This window comes from Mus caroli, chromosome 5 (genome assembly GCF_900094665.2).
Source record: "Mus caroli chromosome 5, CAROLI_EIJ_v1.1, whole genome shotgun sequence".
NCBI classification, from domain to species: domain Eukaryota; kingdom Metazoa; phylum Chordata; class Mammalia; order Rodentia; family Muridae; genus Mus; species Mus caroli.
Window position 1 is genome coordinate 113,973,824 of NC_034574.1, and position 13,442 is coordinate 113,987,265.

At 49.8% G+C, this 13,442-nt stretch overlaps 1 protein-coding gene across 2 annotated transcripts in view; it reads right to left on the bottom strand.

Moving 5' to 3' along the window:
* Rph3a (rabphilin 3A) overlaps positions 1-13,442 on the bottom strand; it is a 70,186-nt gene that overhangs the window by 21,802 nt on the left and 34,942 nt on the right. For both annotated transcript variants that reach the window (XM_029478092.1, XM_021163481.2), the window contains exons 5-7: positions 12,108-12,254; positions 2,480-2,609; positions 1,010-1,096 (exon numbers count right to left, since the gene is read on the bottom strand). In XM_029478092.1, the coding sequence (XP_029333952.1) occupies positions 1,010-1,096; positions 2,480-2,609; positions 12,108-12,254 (364 nt within the window). The remainder of the gene's footprint in view (positions 1-1,009; positions 1,097-2,479; positions 2,610-12,107; positions 12,255-13,442) is intronic.

Below are 13,442 nucleotides of genomic sequence, written 5' to 3' on the forward strand. Positions count from 1 at the left end.
GCAGACATGATGGCTTAGAGTTCTACATCTGTATCTGCAGGCAAGAGAGAGAGAGAGAGAGAGAGAGAGAGAGAGAGAGAGAGAGAGAGCGCAAGCAGAGAATGGGCAGAGAAAGGGGCTGAAGCATGAGAGAGGCAGAGGATGAGATAGAAGAGAGGCAGAGGATGAGATAGAAGGAAGAGAAGCAAGAGTGAGGAGATAAAATATGGGGAAAGGGAGAGGGAGAGAAGTGGAAAATAAGGGGAAGAGAGCAGGGAGTGGGGAGGGTATGCAGGGAGTCCTGGGAGTTACTCAGTTGGTAAAGTGTAAGCCTGAGAACTAAATGTCCAATCTCCAGCACCCACATCAAATCTGGGCAGTATGTGCCTGTCACTCCAGCCCTGGGAAATAGAAGTAGGGGGACCCTGGGGACTTGCTGACCAGAGAGCTTAGCTGAACGCATGAGCTCCATGGTCAGTGAGAGACCCTGACTCAAGACGCAGGGCAGGGACAATGAAGGCAGACACCCGATGTTGACCTCTGGTTTCTACAGGTTCACACCTGGGCAAGCGTATGAACACACATATGTGCACACACTTCTGTGGGGTGTGGAGAGGGAGGGAGAGACTTAGAAGAGAAAGACTCAGAAAGTGAGGGACGGGTAGGGAGGGAAGCCATCGGAAGGTGCAGACACACACTCTGCTGTCTCACCAGTCAAACTCATCACTTTGATGTTTGTAGACAGGGTCTCATGGATCCACTGTGTGCTCGAAGATGACCTTGAACTCCTACTTTTCCTGCCTGCACCACTCCAGTGCTAAGATTACAGGTGAGCACCACCATGCCCAGTTAGAGACAGAATCCAGGGTCTCAATTTGTATTAGGCAAAGACGCTACCCACTCAACCACATCCCAGCCCTGAGCTGGTTCCATTCCCACCAAGCCCACAAGACACAAGAGCCAGGCTGAGCCCCCAGGCTCCAAGTGCCACCCTGTCCCACTGCCTCTAGGAACAGGCTTGACCACTCACCTCTCTCTGCTCAAGGCAGATCTTGCAGAGCCATACCGGATGCGGACGGTTGTTGGAGGTCTCAACCCCACACTTGGTGCAGACATTCTGTGGGCAAAACACATCCAAGAAGCATACCTAGGTGAGGCATGCTTTGAGCTGTTAGGGGGCTAGGGACATGCAGAAGAAGGGTAGCAATGGGGTTCAAGATCTTTTAGCGGAAGCAAAAGCCTGAATCCTTTCTCACTTAACTTGAGCAAGGCTCGTTAGAATAAAGTTTCACTTTGGGTCTTGCTGTCAATGGCAAGAGCTGGATTCTTTCTCAACTGCTGGAGGAAAAGTCTCTAAAAGAATCCACCCCATGGAGCTGGATTCTCAGCCACCACAAAGAGGAAGCCATTAGCATGATGTTTAAGAAAAAAAATTCCAATCTATCTGTCTTGTTTATCAGCTTCTTTCTTTCCCCAGAATACCTGAGACTAACCTAGTTGTGACTACAAGTCCACCCACTGCAGCAGATGAACACTATCTGAACAACAACCAGACAGGACAAAGGGACAGTGTACTCTGGGATGAGCTTCCTAGCAGCTGAGGGCAAATAGAAAAAAACCTAGCTGTGTACAAAATTTTCTCTCAATATGGCTGTGGTAATATAGATTTTCCAGGTGAATTTTCCCCAATACTGTACCCTCTAGGCTGCACGATTCACAAGGCAGGAGACCCAGGGCATGATGGGTATCTCTAGCTGGGTGAGTCTCTGAAATCCCTTGTGTGGGATCCGGTGGACCAAAGACAGTCGAATCTTGTTCTGGAAGGGTTCAGGAGGGCGGGGTAGGGGCTCGGGGAGGGGTTTCCCTGCTTAAAAGAATGCCATTGAAGTTCAAGGAATCCAAGCTGGCTGGAGAGAGGCTCTCTAAGTCTCTCTTTTAAAAAGTAAATTGTATTTATTACTATTGTGTTTTGGAGTGTGCGTGTGTCAGTACTCTATGGAGTCCTCTTCTGCTTGACCAGGGTTCCGGGATTGAGCTCAGGTCACTTGGCTTGCACAGAGGATGCTTTTACCTGCTGAGCCATTTTGCCTGTCTTTGCTAAGTCTCTTGTGCCTTGATGTATGACATACATGTGTAAACTCATGTGTTCACATGTGTGCGTGCGCACACACACACAGACACAGAATGATGTTTAGACGACACATTTATCTTGCTAACTAACCCATAACCAGGATCCTCATGCCCCAGACTCCTGAGTTCACCTTGCATAGAGATCAGCTCTACGGGGACATGAAGTCCTTCCAGGGGAGGAACCAGGACCAAGGTGACCTTGGGAGACTGAGCATCCTACAGAATTCACATCCCTGCAGCATCCCTGCAGGAGACAAGCTCCATCCTCCAGACCCCGGGCCCTCAGAACCACAGTCCAATCTCCCCTCTCCCAACCCCCCTTTCCCATGTAGGTGCCCAGAAGGAAAGGAAGGGAACTAGATGGTGGTACCTTCTTACAGTCTTCACACACGACACAGGCTGAGCCCAGCATACCCAGTTGTTCCCCACACAGAATGCAGCGGTTCACACCGTCTCCAGCCACGTTCTTCCTCATGGTCTCTAGACGGTCCACCAGGCGCCTGGAGCAGAGACAAGGTAGTAAGGACCCACACACACACACAGAGGATGATCAGGGGCCTCCAGTATGTCCCAGGCAGAGAGAGGCCCTCCACCTCTGAGTCTCCATTCTTGAGACTCTGACAGTGGCTGTGGAACCTCTCCTGGCTTCCAGGTGCCAGCATTTTCAGAATGTCTGACCCACTCCAAGTCCGGGCCCCTCGGCAGACTTCTGTGCTACCAGCTTCAGGCTCAGGCCTTTCCTAACTCACGCCACCTCTTCCATAGAATGGCTTTCCCCAGGGAGCTGCCTTCAGAGCTTTTGAGTCCAGCTAACTGTGGTACGCGTGCGCTCAGCCATCGTTGCAAGCATCTGGAACAAATGCTCTCAAAGTAAGCTCACTGCAGACCCGGGCAAAAACACAGATTCCGGCACATGGATCTGAGGTAGAAATTTCTAGAAAGCTCTGAATCAGTGCAGCTTAATGCTGCTGGCCCAGGCTCCTGCCAGACACTAAAACTGTCGGTGTAAAGAGCACACCTGTGGGCACCCTGTATGGTCTTTGGCCTCTGGATTTCCAGACATATCATCTACTAATTTCAAGTCCTCTCCATGCCTTTTCCTTCAACCAAAGATTTACTGGTCCAGCTAGGTGAGGTGACTCACATCAGTAATCCCAGCATGTGGGGAGTAGAGGCAGGAGGATTGCTCTGAGTCCCAGGTCAGGCTGGATTTCAGGGCTATAGAGTGAGAGTCTGTCTCAAGCTGAACAAATAAAACAAACCCCAAAGGCTTATTGTCTTATTATAGGACTCAGATGGGCATGGGGGGAGGGCACTGGAGCTGGACGTGGCCATTCCTTTGAGGTTTGTAGCTCACAGTGAAGAGTGGGCGATGGAGCCCTGGGAACCACAGCCTCCAGAGGGGTTGCCTGGAAGCTTGGCCACCACCATCAAATATGGACTCCTTGCAAGTGTGAGAACCTGAGTTTAATTTCCCAGAATCCAAGTTTAAAAAAAAAAAAGAAAAGAAAAAGAAAAAGAAAAAGAAATGGGCATGGGGATGCCTTCCTGTAACCACAGCACTGAAGAGACAGAGACAGGAGACTCCTGGAGGGGCTCTAGGCTGCATGAATGTTTGGCTATGCCCAAATCAATTTTTTTTCTGGTCCTGGGAATGGAACCCAGGACCTCATGTGTGCTAGGTTGATGCTCTACTCCCGAGCCATGCCCAGACCACGCTAGCTCCATCCCTTGCCAGATAGGAAGAGGTTGGGGGGAACCTCGAGTGAACCCTTGTCTCCATATGCTAAGTGGGAAAAGAGCCCCAAGGTCTGGGGTGCAGAATCAGTCAGACTGTGGATGTGAGGTCGGAGGTGTTATGTTGTTGTGTGCACCAGAGAGAACAGAAAAATCAAAACGCTGGCGGCCACCATTGTCCCTGTCCCCTCCAGAAACATTTTTTTCCTCCCCCATTTTACCTCTCTTGGGGAACCCATGCCACCTTCCATGAGACAAGAAAAGATTGTTCCCACACTCAAGCTATGCAGCCGAAAGGCTAAAAGGTGCAAGTGTGAATCCTGCCTCAGCTGCACTGGTGTTTTCCTAATTGCGGCTGATTATTCAGCATTAGCTGAGAAGAAATCCCAGATTCACAAAACAACTCCAGAGAAACAGCCCCATAGCCCTTCAAGGGGCCTACAAACAGCCCCCGTGAGGTCTTCCAAGCAAGACCCCATTGTCTGTCTGTCTCTTTCAGCCTGGCTAGGCCAAGCCACAATGGCCCGTTAAGCTCTGAGCACTCAGTGGCTTTGCCAGCTGCGAGCTCCAAAATCTTTTCTCCATCTCCCCCCACCCCAAGACATAATGGTCAGGTTTGTCACAGTAGTAGTCCATTCTCTAGTACCAATTTCTGCATGAGCTAACTTTCTGTTACAGTGATAAAGACCGTGACTAAAAGCAACTTGGTGGAGGAAAGGGTGGATTTGGTTTGGGTCCATCACTGAGAGAAGCCAAAGCAGGAATCTGGAGGCAGAGACCCCAGAACACTGCCTACTGGCTTGCCCCCTTGCTAGGCTCACATTCAGCCATGTATGCTTCCCAGGACCACTTTGCCTAGGGAACGGCACCACCTATGGTGGGCTGGGCCCTCCCACACCAATCATCAATCAGGAAAATGGTCCCCATAGACCTACCTGAAAGCCAATCTGATCGAGGCATTTTCTGAGATTCCCTCTTGCCAGATGACTCTAGCTTGTATCAAACTGACAAAAACACTAACCAGTTCAGTGACCTTGAGTGGCCTTGGCTCCCCTGGTACCCTCTGCCTAGCTTCTGCTCTAAGGAGGGTCACAGAAGCCACCCCTCAAACCTCCTAATATGTGTATCACTCGGAAACCTTAGGTCCTAGAGACCAAAACACCCAGATGTCCCTTCTGGTCCTTGGCACTGAGATGGTCCCTGGGGCAGCCCGATTTTATGGCTGTCTCCTTTCTGCTCATCCTCTGCTCAAACACCCAATTAGCTGGCCACTGTCAGTAGCTGTCACTCGTCAGCTAGGTCTTTCCATGCCCAATTAACTTTACGACGCCTGGAAACCTGACTTTTGTGCTTTCTGTGTTCTCAGGTTCTCCCGTGTGTCTCTGTGGCCAGGGTGCTGCTGTTGGCTGCTGTCGGCTTCGGAGCCCATCCTTCTGTTTTGCGAGAGGCTGTGGTGACTATAGAGCTCAGGGCCTGCTCTAAACAGACCTTCATAGGACAGTGGCTCTCAACCTTCCTAATGCTGCAACCCTTTAATACAGTTCCTCATGTTGTGGTGACCCCCAACCATACAATTATTTCATTGCTATTTCATAACTCTAATTTTGCTACTGTTATGAATTGTAATGTAAACATTTTTGGAGATAGAGGTTTGCCAAAGGGGTCAGGACCCACAGGTCCATGGGACTACCTGTGCCCCGGCATATGTAGTGCACACTTGGAAGAGCATCGTCTACGTGGTCTAAAACCACTCCTTTACACACATGACCACGGCTCTAGGCTCTGAGGAGAAGCCATCCCCAACCTGCCCTGCTAAGGCCAGCAGCTGTGTGTTTGTGAATCTCAAATACATGGAAGCCTGTGAAAACCCAAGGTGACCTCCGAGACACCCTTGCCACTCTCTGGGCTGCCAGTTAGTGATGCTGGGGACCCTGAGACGTAGAGGTGACAGATGGCTTTCTGCTGTAGCGGGGAACAGCATGACAGAGCCTCCCCGCCTACCTCGGGGCTGTGGTTCTGTGCACTGGTTCCCTAAACCAGCACGGAAAGTGCCTCCACTACTGGGTCCCACCAACAAGCAGGCAGGGCCAGAGCCACCGCCGCCCTCTCCCTCACAATGATTCCCAACACAGGTGGTGGATGCTGTGCTGTCTGTCCATCTATCTGTTTCCCACCTCCTCTTCCCCCACCCCATCAATTCTCAAATCCCTTCATTCACTCTTTGACTCCCCCTGACTGCCAAATGGGGAGATATTAATGTGCAATGTGTTAGCTTTGGGGCTGTAATTTTATCAGGAATGGAGATGGCCCATCTACCATGATCGGGAAATGGCTGCTCTGGTGGAAGGCTGACCCAGGCTCCCAGGCAGGGCTCTCACAACCAGTTCTTAAATGACCAAGCTGCCCCCCATGCACAGCAGGCATTCAGGGCCTGTGCCTGGCAGCTCGCCAATTCTCCCTTCTCACCTTGGGGTATCTAGTGTGCCAAGTGCTGTGCTAAGTACTCCCCGCCCTATGTTTTCTTTGAGCAGTGAGCACCTGTGAGATTGGTTCTGCTAGTCACCCCTGCTTTACAGACTGCAACACTGAGGCACGCAGAGGGCCACCCCTCGCAAGCGGCACTGGTGGCTGTTCTAATTGCCTGGATGTCGGATGAGGGAAATTTTATGTCATTCAGTGCTTAGGGCTGTGGCTCAGTCTGTGCCTCTCCACTGTTTCAATCATGATAAATGGAGCCAGGAGAGAGAAGCGAAGCAATCAGTCAGACAGATATCCCAGACACCTGTGAATGCCTGTCTCCCCACGTCCCTCCACCATCTGTCAACTCCCCTCGACACTTGCAGTCCCTGGAGGCAGCAGAATGTGAAAGATGCTTGACTCCAAAGCCTCACGTGGCCACAGGAAGGCTGTGCACACCTGGGCATGGGGCTTCAGATTCCTCAGCTGTTAGGCAGCAATGAACCTTTCTCTCCCTGAGGACGTTACACGGATGAGAGGATGCACACAGCATCTGAGAGTTCATGGCCCAGGGTGCAAGAAATATCTCTCTGTGGGACCGTAGAAAAGGGCTACAGTGGTGGGCTAGTCTGGGCTCTTGTTCCCAGTTTCCTCACTTGTTAACTGTGTGGCTCCAGGCAGGTTGCTTAAACTCTCTGTGCTTCAGTTCTCTCATCTAGAAAACACTGATGGCAATAATGTGTTCTGCAGCACGGGGCCACCGCCGAGGCTGTGAATGCCCTGTTTGGAGCTCTAAGCATGGGGCAGACATTAGATGATTTAGCCCAGTGTTTTTTTTTCCATCATTCCCCTAAAAGCTGGCTATGATGTCAGCACACTCCTCCACTCACATCTTCTGTTCATGAACCATCAGCAAAGGGACACGGGAAATGGTTTCAGCCAGGGATGACTCTGCCCCCAGGGAATGGTGGTCAGTGTCTGGAGCCACATTTGGTCATCACAGCTGCTGGGGTTACCTATAAGCATCTGGTAGGTAGAGACCAGAGATGCTGTTTAAACAGCATACAGTGCACAGCGCAGCCCTCAATATGAAGAATTCCCCAGGCCCACATGCAGGTGGGTATTAAGGTTGAAAAGCAGGGAGTGAGAGGGGCTTGGGAGCCACCTGACCAGACAGATGAGGTACGAGATGCCTCAAGGTTAAAGAGACTCAGTGAAAGACTTCACCAATGAGTTTACAGCCCACCCACAGTCACTCAGTGGGTCCATTTACATTCCCTTGATGGCAGACACAGGGCCAAGTCAGAAAACTGTCATCTACTTTGGTACTAACAACAGATTTCACAAAGTGTGTGTGCACGATCACGCGAGCTTGTGTGTTTGTGTGTGTGCGTGTGCATGTGTGCATGCAAGCATGTGTAGAGGTAAAAAAAAAAAATCAATATTTCCCTTTGTCTTTCTTCACCTTAATTTTTGAGACCGAGTCTCTCACTGAACCTGGCTGGTGCTCATTGATTCTACAGGCCAGTGGCTGATCAGCTCCTGGGACCGTCTGTCTCCATTCACTGTCCCCAGCTCCCCAGCTCCTGCTGGCTTTTATACAAGATCTGTGGATGTGAATTCAGGTCAGCACATTTGCAAGGCAGGTACTTTACTGAGCCAGCTCTCTAGCTTTGGGATTTATTTTCCTTTTCTTTCTTTCTTTCTTTCTTTCTTTCTTTCTTTCTTTCTTTCTTTCTTTCAAAGACAGACCTCACACTAAGCCCAGGCTGACCTTGAACTTGAGATCCTCCTGCCTCAGCCTCCAGAGTGCTGGGATTACAGGCATGTGCCAGTAATCCCAGACTAAGGCTACTGGATACTGGAAAGCACTTGTCTAGTACTTGCAGAAACTGAGGCGCAACTCAACATTTTTTAACATCGGGAGGTTACAGAGTCATACTGAACCTGATGAAATCTATAGATATTTGCTTCTATGTCCAGAACACTGGGTGTCTCTGACCCTGAGTCACACCCATGGAAGGCCAAGGCTCTCCCCTTCTACACCAGCCTTTCTTCCCTGGTGTAAAAGGGAGAGACTGAGCTGTCTGTCTGTGTCCTTGTCCAGCCCTGCCAATGACACCTGCCAAGGAGATACATTGTGGAAAAGTCCTATGCCAGACAGTTGAGGGGGGTAGCGAATCCCAGCAGGGACACAATGGATCCCATAGTAACAGGTCTTTCTTCATCTCTCTGGCGTCTCCCTCCATCATCGAGTCAGGATGCCAAGGTTAATGATAAGCCCTAATTACTTTTTTGGAGTCCGTCTGTTTCAGGAAGCTGACCTCGAACAGAGCCACCCAGCTGCTGCCTCTTTGCAGGCAGGAGACGCACAAATGCCTTGGAGGGGATCCAGGCGGGAGGAAGTACAATAGGAACACAGAAGGACAACCTAATGGACAGAGACTGTCACTTACAGGGAGTTGGGGGGAAGGGCAGGTGATTATTATTTTTTTTAGGCAATGTTCCATTCTAGACTTACTGTGCCTTTGCCACTCAGAGGAAGCCCCCAGCAGCCGTGTTTCCATGGAGATGTGACATGACTGTGTTTTGCTAACATATGGGGTGAGAGTTTTTTTTCTGAGGCTGTTGTATTCCCCCTGATCTCAGATCCCTGTGGGAGAGCTCTGCCACTTTCCCTTAGGTTCCTGTGTGTGCCCAACTCCCCCAAGGTATTTCCAAAGATGGCAGGCAGTCTCATCTTCCCCTGCACGTCTCAGCCATTGAGATAGGACCTTTTCCTTCCACAAGAGACCATGGTCTCAGTCTGAGACATTTAATGGACTCCACTTTTACGCTTCTTGCAGTAAAAGAGCCTGGCAGGATGGGCTACTGAACAAGGAAGGAGTTGAGGGGTTTGGGAAACAAGAAGACACAGAACCTTCCAGTGGGTGTAGTGTAATCCTACTGACAGGTGAACTGAACAAGTGAGCAACCCCAGCCAATGCCCCATGAAACAGAAAAAGCACCCAGCATAGCCATGCCTGAACTCGTAACCCTTTACATCATGAACAATGGAAAACTCTATCTTTGTGGCTTTAAGCCACTATTTTTCCCCCTTGACATTTTGTTGCATAGCAGTGAATAGCCGGAGAACCTGGTTAAAAGTAGGTGTTTCCCATCTCATCCAAATCTGCTTCGCCTAATGGGGGGGGGGGGCAAACCAGGAGCCTCCACATTGTGCCGTGAGAGGGGATGTGTACACATGAGGCAGTTGGATAAAGTTCGTTCCAGGCCATTAACTGTCTATCCTCACATCCTGAGCAGAGCAGAGCTGGGCAGATGGGTAGAGGGTACATGAGCATTTAGACGCTTGTGATGGAGCTGCAGGAAGACAGCTTGAGACTCCGCACAGCCCCAGGGTTCTCCTGGGCTCTTGGTTCCAACAAAACTGTCCCAGTGAGGAAGCCCCCCCCCCCCCGGAGACTTGATGCTCTTCTCCCTGTGAACTCAGAGTCAGACACAGATGGCGGCAGCAGCACATGGGGCAGATTAACAAGGCGGGAAGGAGTCTGCTGGAGAGGCCACCTGCTAAGCTTGAACTCCTAAATGGAAGTTTGGGGTTGGGGGCTTGCAAGTCGGCTCAGCAGGAAGAGGGGCTTGCTGCCAAGACTGATGACTGGAGTTCAATCCCCAGAGCTGCACAGTGAAAGGAGAAAATTGGTCCCCCAAGAATTGTCCTCTGATCTCTGTACATTTACCATGGCATGTAAAGAACTTTGTTTATTATTTATGATCCTGTCTCTCTAAGCCTTAGTTCCTCCTCTGTACAATAGCATCCACTCCATAGGGCAGGGATGAGTAGGGCTGTGTTGAATCAAATGAAGTTCTATACTACAGGGCTCAGGACTGGAGCTCAATGGGTAGAGAGCTTGTCTACAATGCCTGAAGTCTTGGGTTTCATTCCCAGCACTACAAAAACTGGGTGTGGTGGCACATGCTTGTAACCCCAGAAGTCAGGAAGTAGGGGTCAAAGGGTCAGAAGTTCAAGGTCATCCTCGGCTACATAGTGAACTTCAGGCTAACCTGGGCTACATGAGATGCTGTCTATAGGTAGATAGGTAGGTAGGTAGGTAGATAGATAGATAGATAGATAGATAGATAGACAGACAGATAATAGATAGATAGGATGATAGATAGACAGATAGATAATAGATAGATGATAGATAGATAGATAGATAGATAGATAGATAGATAGATAGATAGATAATAGATAGATAATAGGAGCAGGACTTGGCACATAGTAGGTGCACAGAAAATGGCTCCCCCTTGTGGGGATTATTTTCTGTTATTCAAAGTGACCTCATGCTGTCCCAGATGGCATCACTTGGGTAACAGAAAAGAAAACCCAGGGATCAGGACTCAGATAGGGACAGGAATACCAGAAATTCTAACCCACTTAAAAAGAGCCTCTTTCCTCAGAGACACAGCCAACAATGTAGGGTGAGGTCCTCAACAGACACACCCAATCACTTCACAGGAAGGCCCCTGAGAGTCAGCTGGGGAAACTGAGGCAGAGTTCTCCCTCACTGAGAGCTTTGGGTTCCACAGTGGATGTTCCAGATAGCAGAACCTCTTCTGGAGTCTCACTGGCTCCACATCCCGTGCCCTACCTGGCTTTCATCTGATTCCCTTCTGGGGAGGTGGAGGAAGAGCAGGAAGGAAAGGATGGTGTGGTGTGAAGCTTTGAAGACACAAATAGCATCGGGCTTGCCTCTGGAGATGCTGCCTATGGGGGATTGGCTGCTGGGATGAAGGAAGCACAGCCTGCCTAGACCTCCAGGGCAGCCCTCCCCACTCCAGGAAGCCAGGGAGAAAACACGCCAGCTCAGCAAAGGTATATCTGCCAGCCCAAATTTGGCCCAGGATTCCTGGAAGCCTCTCAACTCTCCTTCCGGGGAAGCCAGAGGCTGCTGGGACTACAGAGCTTGCCAAAACCGGAGTGTCCTAGCAGCATGGGTGCAGACAAAAAGCATCAGTAAGTTTAAAAAAAAAAAAAGCCTCTTGCTTCAAAAACTAAACTGTCCATTGGATGGCTACCATTTGCTGAATGTGTGCTATCACATGGATATTTATTCACCCAAGAATGTCATCTCTATTTTGCACATGAGGAATCTGAGGCAGATTGGGCTCAGGGAGGTAAATTCTCATGCTCTAGTTCCACCAATGAACTCCAAGCTCTCTAAGCCCAGAGTGTGGGTCCCTACACTGGGTACACCTCGGCTGCCACTACATGATACCTGCCTGCCACATGCCTGTTGCCAGAGTAACTCTAGAGCAGCGGTTCTCAACCTGTGGGCTGTGTCCTCTTTGGGAGTCAAACAACACTTTCACGGGGTTGCCTAAGACCATCGAATATGAAGGCATTTACATGATTTTTCATAGCAGTAGCAAAATTGCAGCTATGAAGTAGTAATTAAAATAATTTTGTAGTTGGGGATCACCAGGACATGAGGAACTGTTTTAAAGGGTTGAAATGTCAGGAAGGTGGAGAATGATTGGTTAATAGCTTACTCTGGGGTGTATTCTTGTATATTCTGCTTCACCTATTTATAGGAGGCACAGTATTGCTTTGATACATACATCATATACATATACATATACATATACATATACATATACATATACATATACATATACATATACATATACATATACATATACATATACATATACATATACATATACATATACATATACATATACATATACATATACATATACATATACATATACATATCCTGTCATGATCAGGGGGAGCCTACCCAATGCGTTCTTGTTCCATGGCTTCCATCTTCTCTGCCCGAGCGATCACTCTGTTGATGATCTCCTTCTCCTCATCTGTCAGTTCTTCCTGCTTCCTCTGCCTGTCGGTCTGTGCTCCAGGATGGACGGACCATCCTGCCTGCAGCCTGCAAGGCAGAGGAGAAGGCATGAGGCAGGTCAGAAATCCCAGTGGTCAGGACAGAGACCCAGGGAAAACCAGGGCTGAACTTCTGCAGGGAGCCTCACTGACCCAGAGACTTTGGGTAGAATGACGTCTGTGAGCCCCAGCTGCTCTATCTGAACAATGTATCAACATTGTATCATTCCTTTATGCCACTCTCCTGCATCTCAGTAAGTGCCCTGGACCACTCAAGTGATAAAGAGTTAGAAACCAAGATACTTCCAGAAAGACCCTAAACCCTTTCCACTCATTCCTGCACATACACAGCAGCAGCAGCAGCAGCAGGGGACAGAGTCAGGCCAGGTGGATCCCAAGACTGGCCTGACCCAGAGACATTTTGTTTGGGATATATGGGATACATGAGCTCATGTAGCTCAAACTGGCTTCAAGCTCTCTATAAGGCTGACGGGGACAGTGAACCACTGGCTCTCCTTGCTTTCTGATGGGGACAGTGAACCACTGGCTCTCCTTGCTTTACGTTCTGAGCACAGGGGTAACCATTACAGGGTTTGGGGGAGGGAGTTCTTCCTATTAAACCAGTTGTTAAATAGGGTTATAGGCACATCTTCATAAGGATAATTTACTAGGTTTCCAGCCATGAAAGGCTTGGGAAACACTTGGGCTTCTACTCTGTGCATTTCCCCTGCCCCACCCGTTCTGAGACAGTGTCTCATATAGCCAAACTGGCCTTGAACTAGCTAAGCAGCAGAGGCTGACTGAATGCCTGACTCTCCTTGCCTTCAGGTCTCAAGTGCTGGGATGCACCACCACACTCAGTATGTGTGGTCATGGGATCAAGCCCTGGGTTTTACACATGGTGGGCAAGCATTCCCTCAGCTGAGCTATGCCCCCAGCCTCCTTCATCCCCCTTTAAAAAAGAAATACAGACAGAGCAGACATGTCCAGCTTCCCAACTTCAGTCTCCACAACATCCCTGTCCCCATCCCCCTTTCCTGGTAAGAGGCTGAGGTGGTGTGAAGGGAGGACCTGCTGGGAGCACTTAGTGCTGTGTTCATGTAAAGCACTGCCTGCCCTCTTATTCTGTGCTATCTGTGACACAGGGCTAAGATAGCCCTGCCCCTGCCCCTGCCCCTGCCCCTGCCCCTGCCCCTGCCCCTGCCCCTGCCCCTGCCCCTGCCCCTGCCCCTGCCCC